The sequence below is a fragment of the Trichechus manatus genome, unplaced genomic scaffold (genome assembly GCF_000243295.1).
Source record: "Trichechus manatus latirostris isolate Lorelei unplaced genomic scaffold, TriManLat1.0 scaffold00097, whole genome shotgun sequence".
Lineage (NCBI taxonomy): Eukaryota > Metazoa > Chordata > Mammalia > Sirenia > Trichechidae > Trichechus > Trichechus manatus.
In genome coordinates, this window is record NW_004444033.1 from 8,602,786 (window position 1) to 8,621,860 (window position 19,075).

Sequence of the window (19,075 nt, forward strand, 5' to 3'; positions counted from 1 at the left end):
AATGTCATAAAACAGCATGTGTGTTACTGTTACAGGAGAAACTATCTGTTCTGTAAGCCTTCACCTGAAGTACAATAAAATATTTAAAAAAAAAAAAAAAAAAAAATGTTGTTTAACCACAGTAGCAATCATTTGCTGTAGTCATGAATCCCACTCCAGGGCTGGTCAGCTTTCATGATATCAGCAAATCACATTCCAGATGGGGCTGAGACCAGTACTTCTATTACTGGTATCCTGATCAAAACTATGTACTTTACCAATTTGCAGATGAATGTCAGAATGTGTTTTTATTGGTGAAATTAGATGTTAGTTAATTAGCAGCTGTTAGGATGAGCACCCATCAGTGAAAATGAATGCTACTCAAGATATTTGGATACACTTCCGTGAACAAGGTATAAGACTATAGTACATCATATACAAACCTTAGGTCAAAATGGATCCTAGACCTAAATGTAAAACCTAAAACTGTAAAACTTTTTAGAAGAAAATTTTTGTGATCTTGTTTAGGAACTGGTTTATTAAGTAGGACACCAAAAGCATCATTCATAAAAGAAAAAAATGATAAATTGCACTTCATCAAAATTAAAAGCTGTTCTTTGAAAGACATTGTTAAGAAGATGGAAAGGCAACCCAAAGACTGAAAGAAAATATTTGCAAGACACATATCTGATAAAGGACTTGTATCCAGAATATATAAAGAACTCTCAAAACTCAATAATAAGAAAAAGAAACATCCCAATTTTAAAAAGTGATAAAAGATGTGAATAGATACTTCACCAAAGATATAGATAATATGTACATGAAAATATACTCAATGTCATTAGTCATTAGGAAAATTAAAATTAAAGCCACAGTGAGATACCACTATGTATCTATTAGAATAGCTAAACCGTAATAAAAGATTTTTGAAACCTGACAAGGGCTGGTGAGGATGCAGAGCAGCTAGACCTCATACAGTGCTGAAGAAAGCAAAATGGTACAGTCCTTTTGAATAGTTTGGTAGTTTCTTATCGTATTACACCTATACTTCCCTTGTGACCCACACCAGTCCCACTTCTAGGTGCATACCAAGAGAAATGAAAATTTTATTTACATAAAAACCTATACATGAATATTTATAGCAGCTTTAATAATAATTGCCCCAAACTGGAAATACCCAAATGTTACCTGATGCCAACTACGAGGGTAACAGAGTCCTGCCTCTAGAAAGTTATCATGTCTGCCTCCAGTGAACCTTCCATAAGGGATCAGAGCACCCAGAAGGGGAGAGAGTCAGGACTTTACTGACCTTACAGAACAGGCTGTTTGAATTGTACCTGCCAATGGTTGGTGTTTGGTTTGGTTTTACATAAATGTATGTGTGTGTGGCAGAATTTGGACTGAAACTTGCTTCCATTACAACTTAATAACAAGGTTTTGGAGGATTAGCCAGCCCTAACCTACCTCAGACTTCTTTGGCAGTCACCACTATCTACCTAAAAGACCCTAAGAATTGTGCCTGACCAAACTGACTTGGGCCATTGCAACAGAAGAATGCCCTCCTTCCTCAGGCTCACTCAGTGTGTCTTATGAGACTCAAATCAAGTATGGCCTCTTGTCATGACCCTTCCTGGCGCGCCGCAGCAGACATCGATGGCCCCTGGTACACGTGCTTCTGAGCAAGACATTTCTTTGGGTTGTTTTATTCTTGGCCTACCCCATAGACTGTGAAGTCTTTAAAGGTACGAATCATGTCTTAAATTCCCAGTGCCTAGCACAATTTTTAACATATTCATAGATGTTCAATTAAGTAATAATAATATTTTAATTAAGTAGTAAATTAAGGATATTAAATACAGTTACAGCAATGATGGTGATAATAGCAGTGCACTTCCTCTATGCTGGGCACTGTGCTAGCCTTTACACATAGTAGCTCCTCAGAGCACCCTATGAGGTAGGTATTATCATCCACATTTCACCAATAAGAAAACAGGCATAGAGAGAGCAAGTACCTTGCCTAATGTCACACAGCTAGTAAATGCTGGAACTGGGAACCGAAACCAAGTAGTCTCATTCCAAAGCCTACACTTTTAAGCTCTGTGAACTCCACCTCTTGTTTTCCCTGCAGTGATATCTGTTGAAGTGTCTGATGCTTTTTCCACTATGCATTCAATCCTATCATTGAAAGGCACTTCAGAGCTCCTCTGTTCATCACCCCCATTGTACAGACTGAACAAGCAAGGACCACAGACGCCAGCTTACTCAGTTTCTCTCAGTTGTCCTGCAGAATAACTAAGATGGCTTTTTGGAGAAAAGGGGAAGAGTACTTAAAAGCTTATAAGGCAACTGCTGCTTCAAGTATTTGGGTACTTGTCTTAGTTATCTGGTGCTGCTGTAACAGAAATACCATAAGTGGGTGATTTTGATGAAGAGAAATTTATTTTCTCACAGTTTAGGAGGCTAGGAGTTGGAATTAAGGACCCTGGCTCTAGGAGAAGTCTCCTGACTGTTGGCTCTGGGGGAAGATCTTTGTCTCAGCTTCTGTTCCTCGGTTCCTTGGCCATCGCCACATGGCATTTATCCTCCCCTGCTGTGCTTCCTTGCTTCTCTCTATGTCTAATCTGTTCTTTTTATATCTCAGAAGTCACACCTTATACTGATACGGCCTCATTAGCATAGCAAATAAAACCTATTCCTAAATTAATCCACATCCACAGATATAGGGGTTAGGATTCCAACACTGATTTGGGGGGGATACAATTCAGTACATAACGGTACTGTATTATAAGAAAATCATTATTTTCATGGGAAAGATTTATTAACTGCCCTCCCATCTCTCTCTTTTCAGAGTTCACTGTTTCCACTATCTCATCCCTCTGGCAAAGGAGGGGAACTATGCCATTGTGGCTAACGTGGAAAGTATGGACTATGACCCTCTGGTGGTCAAGCTCAACAAAGACATCAGTGCCATTGAGGAGGCCATGAGCGCCAGCCTTCAGCAGCACAAGTTCCAGTACATCTTTGAAGGTCAGACCCTGCGTCTGTCTCTGGGAGCTTGGGAGGAAGGAAGAGTGGAGGTTTTCCTGATCTTTTATATTATTAAAGTTCAAAACTTTTAGAAAAAAATTTTTTTCTTTCTTTTTTGATTAAAGCTATAGCACCTAACCCCACCATGTATGACTAGGTAGACAACAATATGGCTGCCATCTGCTCCTGGCTGATAAGGAGATTTAATCCAAGATAAGGCAGATGGCAGCCCAGCTGCCTCCCTGACATGCCACTCATGAGATGTGGGTGACTGTGAGGAGGGGGCCATGAATTAACTCACAGGGAGTTTACAAAGGGGAAAAAAAAATCTATGAGGAGAGAAACCTGAAAGATCCCTCACTGGCTAAAATTATCACTGGAAGGGGACGTTTTCCCTCACAGAAAGTATTCTCTGAAAAGAACAGAAGCTTCTGGTTAACAGCAATTTGGGGAAGATCCCTACACAAATTCCTTCAGGGGCCTGGCAGGCAAGAAGGGTGTGGGAGACTGTGCCATCTAAAGGCATCATGTTCAAAATTTGAAGAATGTGGCGCCAGCTAAGTAATTTTTCATGCTGAGTGCTGCCCATAGAACCCCTGTTAAGACTTCAAATTATGGTTCCTTTTTTTCTGTTTTGGTGGTGTTTATGTGTAGACCCAGGGACCAGAAGTATCTGTGTTCTCTCACAGAATTAAACCAGTGATATTTAAATCAATAAATACATAAATAAACTAAAAAACAATTTTAAAAAGACCAGTCGCTAGACAAGGACATCATGTTTATCATGTTTGGTGAAGTAGAAGGCCAACAAAAATGAGGGAAACCCTCAATGGGATTGAATTAACATGATATCTGCAACGATGGACTCAAACATAGCAATGATCATGAAGATGGTTCAGGACAGGGCAACGTTTTGTCTTTTATACATAATGTTGCCTGGAGTCTGAGCCAACTCAACAGCAACTACAACACTGAAACGATTAGGAAGGTACCTTGTCCAAAGGATTGTAACAACCTGAGGATGGGAAGTCAAATACCATTGTGTGGCCATTGTCTGCTTTATGACACAGTTATGTTACAGCAAACTAGGACTAAAAAAAAAAGAAACCTATTTCCCATTAAATTGTCATAAAGATAGAGACTTGTCCCCAAGGAGAATATCCCTAAAAGCCTTTAGGTAACAATTACAAGTGATTTAAGAGTTCGCTGTTAGCCAGCCCCTTGACGCATTAGGAATGTGGCGATGTCCATGACTCCCTGGGATTTCGCTTTCCCCTCCCTGCACAGAATGTCCCTTTGCTCTTGACTGTGGCTCTTCCACACCCTGTTTACCAACATTCGGAGTTCCCAGAGTTTTCTTCTCATTTTCCCCACGCCTTTCTGAATGTCTGATCCTTCTGAGTGGCAACACCTTTTTGAAATACAGGTGCAGTCCTATGACATAGAATGGATTCTAACTAAAAAATCATAATTTAGAGACTCCTGTTTGAAAAGCTAAATATTTCTGTGTCTCTTAGCTGAACTCCAAGAAGGAGAAGTCACAGTCTTCCCCCATGGCAGAGAGGAGTATTTTATCACTGATGTTATTTAGAATTGCTGGTGCATGGTGATAATAAAAATATAGATGGGCTTTTAATTGATTTTATTATTGTTTTTTTAATTCTCTGCAAACAATGCCCCCTTATTGCCTATACCAGGGAAGCCTGCTCCCACCCTGTCCCCACGGTGCACCAGTGTTTCTTGGGAGAAGAGATACATGTGCATGAATATTTTTGCAGGCTAATCTATAGGATTCCCACCCTTGTTGTGTTACTTGTAATAAGTTTTATTGTTTAATTTCATTTGTTTATAATCTATTCATTATATTCTTTAATTTGTCCTCATTGCTCAGAAGACTGCCTGACTCTAACCATTTGTTCGGTGCTTGTACGTGAGGACATGATTTCACTATCAGTTTTGAATTTGATGATCTCATTGGGCAAAAACAAAAACAGAACAAAATTTTACCTGAAGTTCCGAGTTTAGGAGAACTGTGCCAAAACTCGACTTAAAGAGATTTGTCTTATCAATAGTCTAGCAAAGTGTAGAATCCACGTATATTTTTCTTTTTCTTCGAGTAAACACTTTCTTCACTTTAGAATATTTGCACATACAGGTGAGTGTGTGGTCTTGAAGCAGCTGTTGGGTGAGTGTAGCTGTAGCAAGAGACAATACATCTTCCCCTCTCTTTCCCACCTTCATCCTCATCAAAGGAAAGGTCGTTCTGAAAGCAGAGGGAGCCACTGAACTTGAAGATGTGCCCTGGGCCCTGGGTCTATGGAGAGATCTGACTTTAGAAGAACCGCTGACCTTTTGGTTAGCAGCTGAGTGCTTTAACCTCTGTACCATCAGGGCTCAGACTATTGTGACTAGTCAGGCTGGCTTTAGATTTCTGAGGAAAATGTCCTGCTAGAGCCTAACTTTGCAAGAATAAGGGAAAAAGGAGAAGGAGACGTTTATTTAATTCCAAGTGTTTAGAATGAAAATCTAACTTTTAGAAATGGTCCACCACCCTGCACCATGGGCCTCACCTAGCATTCCTCACCTAAACTACAGAGCACATCCTGAATGGGACCTGATAGTTTGTTGATGTACTGAGTGCCTTTTGCTGACCTTCACAGACCATATTATAGTCTAAGAACAAATCACTATGGGACTGCAGAAATATCCATCGAACAAGAGACTAAATGGGCAGCTTCTGTCCGGAGGTGAGATGGGAAGGCAGAGAGGGTTAGGAGCTGGTTGAATGGACATGGGGAATCAGGGGTGGAAAGGAGGAGTGTGCTGTCACAGTATGGGGAGAGCAATTAGGATCACATAACAATGTATGTATAAATTTTTGTATGGGAGACGAACTTGAAATGTAAACTTCATTTAAACTACAACAGTAAAAAAAAGGAAAAAAGAAATGTCCATCGATGTCTCATGGGAACTCAACAGTCAATGCACCATCTGCCTTTCACCCTTTGTTTCTGAGTGCATTCCCTCCAATTACTACTTTACAGATACACCCTATTGCCAATGTGGAGATGTATTAGCATTATTGCCAATTGTCCAATTTCCGATTGGTTTATCTTTACTTATTTAGGTTGCCAATCAAGTTTAGAGTCAAAAATGCCCCCCATCTGTTTGTGGGAGGAAGATGAGGACCAAACAGATCATTGTGTTTACAAGTGTTCCTCTCTGCTCCCCAAACATCTGTACAGAGAAGCAGGAATTCCTATGCACTTTGTACTTTATGACAACCTGGCATATTCTGTAGGCCCTTGTTGTGATTGCCTGAGGTGCGTACGGCAGTGCTGGAGCTGTGGACATACCAGGCTTTGTTGCCAGCGTGAAGTATCCCATTTGTAACTACTGGCAGTGTAGAAATACTCTGAAATTATTGTAAGACTAGCTGGTGCAGCCATCAGAGATATGTTGTTCTTGATGATTTAAACTGCGGGGGATTAGAAGAGAACGGCCCTGTGTGCAAGGGTGTGCAGGATGTCACTCATCAGTCTTTCTCTTCTCTCCCCACTGCCCTCATGTGACCCATCAGGGCTGGGACACCTGATCTCCTGCATCCTGATTAACGGTGCCCAGTACTTTAGGCGCATCAGTGAGTCCGGCATCAAGAAAATGTGCAGGAACATTTTTGTTCTTCAGCAGAATTTGACCAACATCACCATGTCACGGGAGGCCGACCTGGACTTTGCAAGGTAAGAGGGAGGGTTGGCTGGGCTCAGTTCCTGGTGCAAAGTCAAGGCCTCGCTGCCTGTACAGTCATTTATAGTGGATTCTTGGCACTTAAAAGTTTATCTTAAAAAAAGAAGAAAAAGCTTACTTTATGTCTTTTTCACCAAGGAAATGTCATTTAAATTTATACTAAAAAAAGTTAATTAACAGATCGGTGTTCTTAGGTTATAGAGAAGATAATTCTATAAGATTCTATATTGGATGCTTAACATTCCTTACACAGGTAGATTTTCCTGTTGTTTAACCTGTGTTCTTGCTACAATATATTAGTAACTTTTTATTGATTATAAAACTAATACATGTTCATTGCATAAAATGTTTAACATAAAATACAAAAAGGAATATAAACATGACTCATAAACCACTAATCTAGAACTAGTCACTGTGACATTTGGTATCCTTTCTTCTGGCTTTGTGTGTGCATTGTATGTATATGTACATATGATTTCTCTTTTTACAAAATTGGAACCATTTTAATATAGTTTTACATTAATTTATTGCATTTTCTCATATCACTAATATTCTTGGAAAACATGATTTCTCCTATGTCCATTAGTGTTCCTTGGAAACATTATTTTTAATGCCTGAACAATATTCCATTGCATAAACGAACCATAACTTATTTATTTAATGATTTGCAAATTTTTGGACATTTGGATTGTTTCCAGTTTTTCTCTCATTGTAAATAACATTATCTTGAGGATATTTTTACATGCATCTATTTCCTCGTCTCTCCTGTTTTATTGCAGTTGAAACCCATCTCCTCTCTTTGTTTTCATTGCGGGGAAAATGTTTGCTCATCACTATCCACGCCCTCCCTTCAGATAATTGAAGAGTCTTCTTTTAAATAGCGTTTACACTTTCTCTTTTCCAAGTCTGCAGATCTAGTCTTAGTATTTCTTTATGAAGCCACTTTTTCAAATTTTGGAAATAATTTTATTCTCTCTTGCTGTGGTCTCAACACTCTCTGAACCTTACTTAAATCATCAGACCTTTGGTGCTTTAATGAAAGCCTAGGCAGTTTGGAGGAGGACAGATGATAATCAGGGTTTCTCCTTGCTGCGTTGCTGATGATGCCTTGCTGGATTATTCCATAAGCTCCTTTGTTTTCCAGAAACCTTTATTACTAGAAAATTGTCTGTTCTTGATAGTCCAGAATGCTCTTACCTAATATTTAGTACTTCTGTGTCTAGCCATTGGATTTTCTGATTCCTTGAGAAGTTCAGAAAATTTTGAAGTAATTCTTGAGGCATTTAAGGGGATAATGAAATATTTTATTACTTGGACAGTTTAAAGACATATATGCAGGATCTTTTTTTTAATCATATGACCATATATCTCCTTTGTTAGCCTTTTTTCCTCCAGTCCATTTGTTTCATTCCCTGTTTTTCTGTCCTTCTCCTTCCCTATCTTTTTCTTCCTAGTGTGGGAGTGTGATTGTGTGTGTGTGTGTTCGTGTGTGTGCGTGTTCATTAAATTCCCTCTTTTAGGTTAAATTTGTTGAAATGCCTTCCTTGCACAGATTAGGGAAACCAGGTGTGACTGAATGCTGCATTTATTTGGCTGCTCTTGTGGGGAATGATCTCATTATTGAATTAGTCTGTTCATAATAACATTGACAAGGGGAAGTTGAGAACATAGAGGCCTGAGGGATACAGAGAACCATTACTAATTCTCTGAGGAACATAATTCCTAAATTTAATCATCTCTTTTTTTAATGATTTGGGTTTTTTTAGCTGAAATAAATAAATTAACACAGTTTTTGGCAGACAGTATGGGGCCTAACACGCACTAAGAGAAACTGGCATCTGAGTAATGAAATGCTGACTGAGCAGTATTGAGGTTGGCATCGGTGGACCATGTGCCGATGAAGTATTTCTTCAGGAAATAATTGGATGGCAACCGAGTCATGCCTTTCACTACTGGATTTGTGAATAATGTCCCAAAAAAAAAAAATTTGCCATCAAGTCGATTCCGACTCATGGTGTTACAGAGTAGGACTGCTCAATAGGGTTTTAGTGGCTGTAATCCTAACCGAAGCAGATCGTCAAGCCATTCTTTTACTACACCACTGGGTGGATTTGAACCCTCAACTTTTAGTTAATAATTGAGTGCAGACTGTTTGCTTCACCCAGGACCTTATGAATCATGCCTATGGAAGTAGATATAAGTGGATATGTGACCCCTTGGGAGAGGCTCTACCACTATGACTATTCTTCTGCCACTTTCTATAAAATGGGTTATGAAAGGAAATAGGTCAGTATAAACATAGCACTGGATGATTCTGTCCTCCTGATCCTGGTTCAGACTACACCTTCTGTCTAGACTATGAGCACCAAGAAGCCGAGGCTGTCTATTTTCTCCGTGCCTTGCTGAGCACCTGGCCCAAAGTAAGTGCTCATTATATGTATTGAGTGAATGAATAGGCATCAGATCAAGGCATATTTTGGTGTCAGTGAAGGGCTTGGATAATGACAAAGTTGAGTTTATCTTTAATGCCCTGAAGGCTTTAAGCAGTTGATGTGAGTCAGTTTTCTTACAGGCCTATAGGACACACAGCATCTCTCATGCAGTCCTCTCTGGGTTCTATGAGAGCAGAAAGCGTTACGAAAAGGAATAATGGATCCCTACTGTTCATTGTCTCTCCCTCTCTTTCCCATTTTCTCTTGCTCTCACACATACACACCTGCATAGACACTTTTATAGCCTTATTTTTTTAGTCCTTCTTTTCGGCAGGGACAGGTTTTGTGAAATGGGTTTCATCAATTCTACCGAATTTGAAGCTATGAAAAATAAATATAACAGCAATACCAAAATAGCCAGAAATAATAGACTGCAGCAGTGTGCCTCAGCATTTCTTAAGCAATGTCTAATCAAGCATGGACAGCATCTGTATTTCCAGCAAATCTCTATAGGAATGTTATCTTCTAACACAGTAATTAATCACTAGTTGCCATGTGTCAGAAAACTGATTTAACAAGAAGTTGCAAGGCTCTGGTAGCTTTTTACTTCCATGGCCTTCCTGGCCAGCGGAAAATATAACATCCTTTCTGTAATAAAGGATCAAGGAATCTGGAGGGATGCCATTTGTGGTGATTTTTTTATTCATGGTGTTTTTAAGTTGTCTGTACGTACACCTATACTGCAACTAATCTCAAATAGGAGGATAAATCATGGGTGAAAAAAGGATCAAGACAGCCTGTAACATTCCCAGAATTACCGGGAGGCTCTGTCCTCTATGGTAATGCCATGGGGTTGACCCATTTGACTCCACTGTTGATTTTCAGATTCCAAAAGATACTTTGTCCTGGAAAATCACTGCAGATTAACTCGAAAGTGAAGGGCCTTTATGAGTGTGCTTGCTACTTCCTTTCACCAGAGACAATCTTAACCTGAGCTGTCATGTGGTTTTCCAAAAGCAAGTCACAGAAACCATCTAGGAGCCAGGTGAGGCGTAATGGGGGAGGTCGGAATGGGCATTGACGTCCCTAAGGCTTATCTGGAAACCTTTAGAGTTTAAGGGAAGCTATTATTAATAAAGAATATCCCCAGTTTTCTTTCTAGCTATCCCCTACACACACACGCACACGCCCACACGCACATGTGCACACACCAACACCATTTTCCCTGTGTATCTGTGTCTCTCTCTTACAGTTGCCTCTCTTTCCCCTTTATCTCTTCTGTTGGCTCGACTTCCACTTTCCTCCTTCAAGGCTTCATCTGACCTTGCTTTGTTTTTGTTTTGTTTTGTCTGTCATTTTGGTTTTCTTTGGACTACTATCTCCTCTTCTGCAAAGGGACAAAGATAAGGAAATGAAAGCAAAGATTCCAGAAGTGCTAAGGGGAGAAATTCTGACACTTGGGAAAGTTTCCTCGCCCTTTTATTATTTATTCAACAAATATTTGTTCAGAGTGTGTTCTCTCCAGGCCCTGCCCTTGTGGAACTTGCAGTACTCTGGGGGCAAGAAGGAGAAAGTAATAAGAAAGTAAAATAGAAAGTACGTCAGATGATGGTAATATGCTATGGAAGAAAATTATGTACGGGAAGAAGAGCAGAGAGTACAGGCTACAGTGGAGGAATCTGCAGGTTTTCATAGCGTGTTCATGAAACTCCTTAATGAGATGGTAACATTTGAGGGAGGGCCTGCAGGAGGAGTGGAAGCAAGCCACGTGGATGTCTAGGAGAAGAGCATACCAAGAAAGAAATCTATGAACAAAGACCCAAGGGGACGGGAGTGCTTGACATCTGAAGAACAGCAAGAAGGCATTATGGCTGAAGTGGGGTGAGCAAGGAGAAGAGTCATAGGAGATGAGGTTAATATGAGGGCCTGAGATCTGGAGGGCCATTGTAATGACACTGACTTTTACTCTGAGTGAAGTAGGAAGCTATTGGACGGTTTTGAGCAGAAGCATGCCATAATCTGATGCACATCATAAAAGAGTCACTCTGGCTGCTTTGTTGAAAATAGACATTTGGGAAGGTGAGGTGGCAGGCAGCGGCAGACACAGAAAGCTCTGTAACAAAACCAGTGCAGTAATCTAGGTGAAAGACAGTGGTGACTCAAACCAAGATGATAGCACTGGAAGGGATGAGAATTAGTCAGATTAGAATATATCTTAAAAGTAGAACTGACAGGATTTGTTGAGGGATTAGAGGTGAGTTGAGAAATAAAGAGGGCAAGCAAAGACGACTCCAGGGTTTTTTTATCTGAGCAATTCAAAGGATACAGTTTTCATTTACTGAAAATGAGCCAGACCTTGGGAAAGGCAGGTTGGTGGGGGTGGAGAGGCAGTTGGGTCAGGGATTTTATGAGTTTGGGTTTGGAAATGTCAAGTTTGAGATGCCTATTAGACATTCAAATAGACATAAAACATAGCTGGATTTACAAATCTAGATTTCAAGAAAGGGGTCCAGGCTGGTGATAGAAGTTTGGGATTCATCAGCATATAAATGGTATTTAAAACCATGAGCAGTGAGAGGTGAGATCACCACTACATGGTAGCACAAGTAGAGAAGAGAAGCTGTCCAAGGACTGGGCTTTGGGCTACTCCACTGTTTTGAGGTTGGAGGGCTGAGGAAGAACCAGCAAAGGAACCTAAAAAAGGAGCAGTCAATAAATAGGAAGACAGCTTGGAGAGTGTTATGTCCTGGAGGTCAAGTGAAGAAAGTATATGAAGAGAAAGTGTCTTCGTCTGTGTCAAATGCTACTGAGTTCAGTTAGCTCAGGACAAAGAATCAGCCACTGGTGGGCTGGACAAGAGGCCTGATAGGCTTTGGTCTGCATTCCTTTATCTTTCCTACACAACTTACCTAAAGTAGGAACAAGCTTCAAGTATATGTATTTGGGAACAGACTTCTCACACTCCAATTCCACAGTAGGGTCTGATGTATTCAGGGCAAACAAAAACGCAGTTAGAGTGTTTCTAGTGTGACGTGCAAAAGATCACATTGTCAGCCTCTCTTTTCTCATTGAAAGGTCACTAAGAAAGCCCAGCTCTTCCAGCACAGGCCTTCATCATGTGTTTCCCATGACAGAGCTCAGTTGTAAACAGTCTAGGAGGATACTATTGAGGTGTTTTTATTTTCAGTGACAAGCAACCTCTGCTCCTAGGTGCCCATCACTGCCTACCCCAGCTCCTCTTCCAGCAACTCTTGATTAGCTTTGGAGCTGTTCGTCCTATGTATTGTCACTTAACCATCAAAGCCCTGTGGTCTCTTTTGTACCCATATGTAGGAACCTGTGCTCCACAGAAGCCAACAGAAGGCTCCCACCACTAGAAAAGGACCATCTTGGAACCTGAGGGTGAAAGGAGGAAGAATCTTGCCTAGAGTGCCTCCTCAGGACATGGGTCTATGGTGAAATACAGTCCTCTCACCAACAGAGTCCAGAAATGTTACTTTCTAAGCCAGATGTTTACACCATATTTATTTAAGTCAAAAAGAGGTTGAATCAAGAAGGTGAAAGACAATCCACAGAATGGGAGAAAATATTTGCAAATCATGTATCTGACAAGAGACTCATATCCAGAATACGTAACGAACTCTTACAACTCAGTAATAAAAGGACAAATAACCTAATTTAAAAACAGGCAGAGGCACCCCAGTAACAATGAGCAAACCTAATGCACAGATCTTGGTTTCTAGATAAGGCACTAGAGGTCCTTGGAGCAGTGGTTTATTCTAGGAGCAGGAAAATATAAGATGAGCCTGGAGCATCTTGTAGTACCAGAAAATAAGAAAGGGCTAAAACACACACACACACACACACACACACACACACACACACACACGCATTGATGAGGGTGTTTCCTTGGGGCACAGGAGCCACTCGAGAGAGCTTCCAATGACCAAATCAGAAACAATGTGAGCAACAAAATAAAGTATAACCCAAAGTATAAAATAAATATTCATGAGTCCACACTGGTATAAATAAATGATTGAATACATTAATAAATGGAGAAGAGACTAATCTCCCATGCAGAACAATTCCAAATAAATTATGTAGATATTACATCCTCTACGAGGCATTATCCTTAAGGGTGGGCCGTGCACATTGCCATCCTTTAAAAGAATACAGTGTGGAAGGGGGGAAAACGAGCATCTTTACAGTGGAGAAATCTGACAAACACTACTTCAACCAGGTGGTCAAGGTAAACCTCAACACTTGTAAATCATGTTGATAGTTTGTACCATTGATATGATGTGATGAAAATGGTACTTTACCTCTGTGATCTTCCTCCCAAAAACCCATAACCCCAGTCTAATCATGAGAAAAACATCAGACAAATTCCAGTAGAGGGGCATCCTACAAAATACCTGACCAGTACTCCTAAAGCTGTCAAGGACATCAGAAACAAGGAAAGTGTGAGAAACTGTCACAACCAAGAAGGGCCTAAGAAGACATGATAAACTGAATGTAAGGTTGTATCCTCAAGGAGTTCCTGAAAAAGGTCATTAGTAAACATTAAGGAATTCTAAATAAACTACGGACTTTAGTAATAATCATGTATCACTCTTAGGTCATTAATTGCAACAAAGTCACCATACTAATGTAAGATGTTAATAATAGAGAAACTGGGTGTAAGGGGTATACGCGAACTCTACTATCGGCTCGATTTTTCTGTAAATTTAAAACTGTTCTAAAAGTAAATATGTTAATTAAAAAAATAGGCAAAGGATTTGAATACAGTCATCCCTCTGTCTCTGTGGGTTCCACATCCACAGATTCAACCAACCATGGATCAAAAATATTTGGAAAAAACAAGTTCCAAAAAGCAAAACTTGAATTTGCCATGCATCGAGCACTCTGCTGAACGCATGCAAATGAAGTGATGTGTAGGCATCCCCTGCTGTAGCCTCCCGCCATTTCACAGATCCTCAGTCTCTCCCCAGCACTTGTTAGAGCCTTGTTCTTTGCCTTGAGTCTCACTCGTTCACTACTTGTGTTGTGCGCACCCTTTGTTTCTGTGAAAAAATGGCTCCTACAAAGCAATGATGTGGTCAGAGCAGTCCCTCAAAGGCTAAGCGTGAGGGAGTTGAGGAGAGCAAGATGAAGGGGTTTTAGGCTAGTAAGGGATAGCTGGCCAGCTCTGTATAGCACTGCAGCCTCAAGAACTTCAGGATCACGGGGAATCTGCATCGCTGATGCCCAGGCAGTCTCAACATTCTCAGAAGAGCTCAAGAAACTCAGAGAAGAGAAAGGCTACCTTCCAGAGCAAGTCTTCAATTGTGATAAAACAACTATTTACATAGCATTGACATTGTATTACGTATTACAAGTAATCTAGTGATGATTTAAAGTATACGGGAGGATGTGGGTAGGTTATATGCAAATACTACATCATTTTATATAAGGGACCAGTCCTCCACAGATATCGAGGGATAACTGTAGACCTCCAAAGAAGATATACAGATGGTCAATAAGCACATGAAAAGGTGCTCAAAATCATGTCATTGGGGAAATGCAAATCAAAACCACAGTGAGATACCACCTTGTAGCCACTAGGATGGCTGTAATCAAAAAAGACAGTAAGGCGTTGGCAAGGATGAGAAATTGGAGCCCTAAAACATTGCTGATGGGAATATAAAATGGTGCAACTACTTTGGAAAACAGTTTGGCAGTTCCTCAGAAAGTTAAAAATAGAGTTACCAGATTGTTGTGCGCTGTCAGTTCCAACTCATAGTGACCCAAAAGACAGAGTCGAACTGCCCCCATAGGGTTTCCTAGGCTGTAATCTTTACAGGAGCAGATCACTGGCTCTTTTCTCCCACATAGCAAGCATAGCAACTGGTAGGTTTGAACCACCAACCTTTCAGTTAGCAGCCAAGCACGTAACAATTGTACCACCAGGGCTCCTTTAGAGTTACCATATGACCTAGCAAGTCCACTCCTAGGTGTGTACCCAGGAGAAATGAAAGCATTTGTCTACACAAAAACTTACATAGAAATGTTCATAGCAGCATTACTCATAATAGTTAAAAACCGGAAACAACCCAGATGTCCATCAACTTATGGATGAATAAAATGTGGGAAACCCATGCAATGGATATTATTCAGGCACAAAGAGAAATGATACATGGATGAACCTTGACAACATTAAGTGTAAGAATAAAAAGTCGGACAGAAGAACACACACTGTATAATCGCAAGAAGGGGAAGAATGGAAATTGACTGCTAATGCGTATAGGATTTCTTTTGTTTTTTTTAGGGGAATAAAAATGTTCTGGATTTAGTGGTGGTGGTTGAATAACCCTGTGAATATACCAAAAAAAACCCTGAATTTTACACTTTAAATGTGTAGGTGTGCATTGTATCATTCACATTTTGTTGTTGTTGTTCAAACGAGAGAGAGAGAGAGAGAGAGATATTGAACTTAAAAGCTTTAAAAGTCCTGAGCAGTATTTCATAGGAACTAAACAGGCCAAGTTTTACACTCATACTAATGGTGGAATATTGTAGAGGAAATGTCTACCTCTTGCTGAGTTTCCCTAATCTATCCTGGGAGGCAGGAGATCAAGGAAGAATTTTTGGAGAAAGAGGTGATGCCTAATGTTAATCTTACCTGGAATTTATACAGGGTAGGGAGAGAGCCACTTCAAACAGAAAGGGCGCTTCAGGGCGACTGGCACGGAAGAGAGTGGTAATGAGATTGAAGGGAAGTCAGAGCTAGATTACAGTAAATAAGCTCAGCACAAATGCCACCTGATCAGAGGCCTTCCCTCCTAAACTTCAAAACCCACCTCCCGCCCCCACCAGAACTCCCTGTTCTCCTAACCCTGGTTTATTTTTTCATAGCACAGAACACCACCGATGTATTTTATCTTTACTTATTTGTTCGTAATTTGTCTACCCCAAGTAGAATGTTAGCTCTGTGAGGCAAATACTCTTTTTTGATCACTGTATAGCCCCATAGCCTAGAACAGTACCTGACATGTAGTAGGCGCTCAGCAAACGTTCGTGGAGTCATAAAATTAATGTGCTGGGACTTTATCCTGTAGGTAACTGAAGGGTTTTAAGCACAGGAGCAAAATGGTCAAATTTGTATTCTAAGTAGATTTTTTCAGCACTGTGTAGGAATTGGATTTGAGGGAGATAAAACTGGAGTCTTTGCAGACCAATTGGAAGGTGCTCGCTGTCAGAAAGATGTAGAGGGCCTGAACTGGGTCAGGGCTGATGGGAATGGAGAAGAGGAGACAGATTTAAGAAGTATTAACGGAGCTGAAATTGGCAGGATTTGGAGAGTGAATAGTGAGGGTGAAGAAGACGACGGAGTCAAGGAAGAGGAGTGAATTAACCTGTAAGCAAGGTACGCACAGGCTTACAGTAAACAAGGTACACGTGGACTTAATTGTGTTTACTTACTAATCTTTGATGTGTTGAAAAACAGGTGAAATTGTGTGCTGCAGATTAGTAAGTAAGCACAGGTAAGCTTGTGCATACCTTGTTTATTGGGTAATCCTTCCCTGAGGACGATGCATGGGTGTCTACCTGAGTTATGATGCCATCAAGTAAGATAAGCCTGCAGGAGGAGTATTGATTTACCCAGTGCTACTTTAACAAAAAATGCCAGAAGTGGATGGCTTTGAAGAACAGAAATTTATTGTCTCATAGTTAAGGAAAGTAGAAGTCTGAATTCAGGGTGTCGGCTCTGGGAGAAGGTCCTTCCTTGTCTCTTTCAGCATCGTAGCTGCCAGCAATCCTTGGAATTCATTTACCTGTAGACAGGTCCTAGCGTGATGTATGTCTGCCCCCTGTGTGTGTCTCTATTCTGCTCATTTTATAACTCTGAAGTGATTAGGTTTAAGGACCTACCCTACTCTGGTATGGCCTTATTAGCATAACAGTAGAAAACCCCTATTTCCAAACAGATTACATCCATAGGTACGGGGACCATTACTTCAATACATGTTTTGAGGTGGACAAAATTTGATCCACAATAAGGATGGAGGAGTAGGTTTGTGGAGAAAAGATCATTACTGGACATGACAAGTGTAAGATGTCTGTAGAACTCCCAAGAGGAGTTATCTAATACACAACTGGGTAGATGAGCTGGAAGCTTGGGGAAGAGGCCTGGGTAGGACAAGTAGACTGGGGGTATCACTAGCACACAGATACGTGAAGCCCTCGGAGCAGATGAGAAACACTGTAGATGGAGAACAACCCTCTGGGGAATACCAGTATTAAATGGTGTGAGAAGAAAGAGGAGCCCTGAAGAGGATAGGGAAGGAATGGCTCCATAGTGACAGGAGAAATGGAAGAGGGCAATGCACAAAGCCAGAGTGTGCGGCCACATTGCTGACGGCTCTGAAACGATACTGCCCCCATGAATTTATATCGCATCTTTCTTCCCAAGAAATTAAAGGATTTTCTCATCTTCTTCAAGTCGTCTTTGAGGTAGACCACTCAGGTGTCTTCCTCAAGAAGACAATGAGTGACAAAGCCAACGTAGAAACGAAACATGAAACCTACCGATGCAGATCCTTGCGTTATCCTTGACCTTGTACCTCCTCTCAGGCCAGGAGTGACCTCTGGCATGGCTGAGAATGTGGAATTCCTCCCAGGGGAGCTGTTTAGGTAGACTTATTTCCTACAGACCTCTTATACTGGGAACATTACTTTGGTTTTCTACTGGAAGGGTTATAGGTTTTCCTATTTGGAGTGGCCAGTATGCATTGTGATAAAGAGGGATTAGCAATGGCATGCTGCCATCTACTGGAAGCACCCGCCGACATCCAGACAGATAAATGCCTGTGGGCTCTGAGACCCTTCTTCTGCATAAAAGTGGTACTACCCTGGAAGTAGGCTTCAGGGGATAACTGGGCTGAAAATATTACCACCCCTCCGTAAAATAAAATATCCTTTGGTTGCCTTGTTAGAAGTACAGTTTTGTTTCTGAGAAAGAAACAAAATATTTTTCACACCCTTTTCTCTGTTTGTTTTCCCAGCTTTATTCTGCCATTGATCTTATCTGCTATTCCAATTCGAGGTTAACTATCCCATCCCATCCTCTAACTATAATACCCTAGTTTTGAGATATTTGACTCAAGATTATTTACCATGTGGATTTGTGGTTAATTTTGTAGAAGGGATTAGTCTGATGCCAAAAATTATTTTAATGATGATGCCCCTGAAAATTCTGTTGTGAACATCATCTCTTGAATTTAATGGCCATGCAAAACTAGCCCAGACCTTCCTAGGGGCCAGGGGAACTTGGCAAACTTGATGGGTTGCAGAGCTTTTGCTCTCTGGTAGATGGAAATATACCAGTCAAATTTCATAGTAACACAAAAATTTTTACGGCCTGATCTCTGAGAGAATTTTCTCAAAGATCTTTATATACACATATTTAAATCACATCACATCTCTCTATTTAGTTATGCCTTCATTTGCCTTTGCTATCCCATTTCTAACGCGCCCCCGTAGAGCAACAGATAAGCGCTCGGTTAGCAGTTCGAACTCACCCAGCAGCTCTGTGGGAGAAAAACCTGGTCATCTGCTCCCGTAAAGATTACAGCCAAGAAAACCCAGTGGGGCAGTTCTACTCTGTCACATGGGGTCGCTATGAGTCAGAATCAACTCGACGGCACCTAACAACAACACCATCATTTCTGACCATACCATTTTCTACTGATCTCCTTTTTCCATTTAAACAATTAATTGATCTCTCATTGTCTCATCTGGGTGGACTCCCTGAAGGCAGGTAAGCTTGCCTTGCTAGTTCACATATCCCCCAGAGAGTACCCCAGGACAATGCAGCTGTCAAAAAATATCTGTGAGTAGTTGATGCTTGA

At 40.8% G+C, this 19,075-nt stretch overlaps 1 protein-coding gene across 2 annotated transcripts in view; it reads left to right on the forward strand.

Moving 5' to 3' along the window:
• EXOC4 (exocyst complex component 4) overlaps nt 1–19,075 on the forward strand; it is an 830,578-nt gene that overhangs the window by 760,176 nt on the left and 51,327 nt on the right. Inside the window, exons 16-17 of one of the 2 annotated variants that reach the window (XM_004382687.2) lie at nt 2,828–3,006; nt 6,587–6,746. In XM_004382687.2, the coding sequence (XP_004382744.1) occupies nt 2,828–3,006; nt 6,587–6,746 (339 nt within the window). Of the gene's footprint in view, nt 1–2,827; nt 3,007–5,666; nt 5,786–6,586; nt 6,747–19,075 lie in introns of those variants that run through there. The other variant, XM_023737127.1, reaches the window with a different exon arrangement.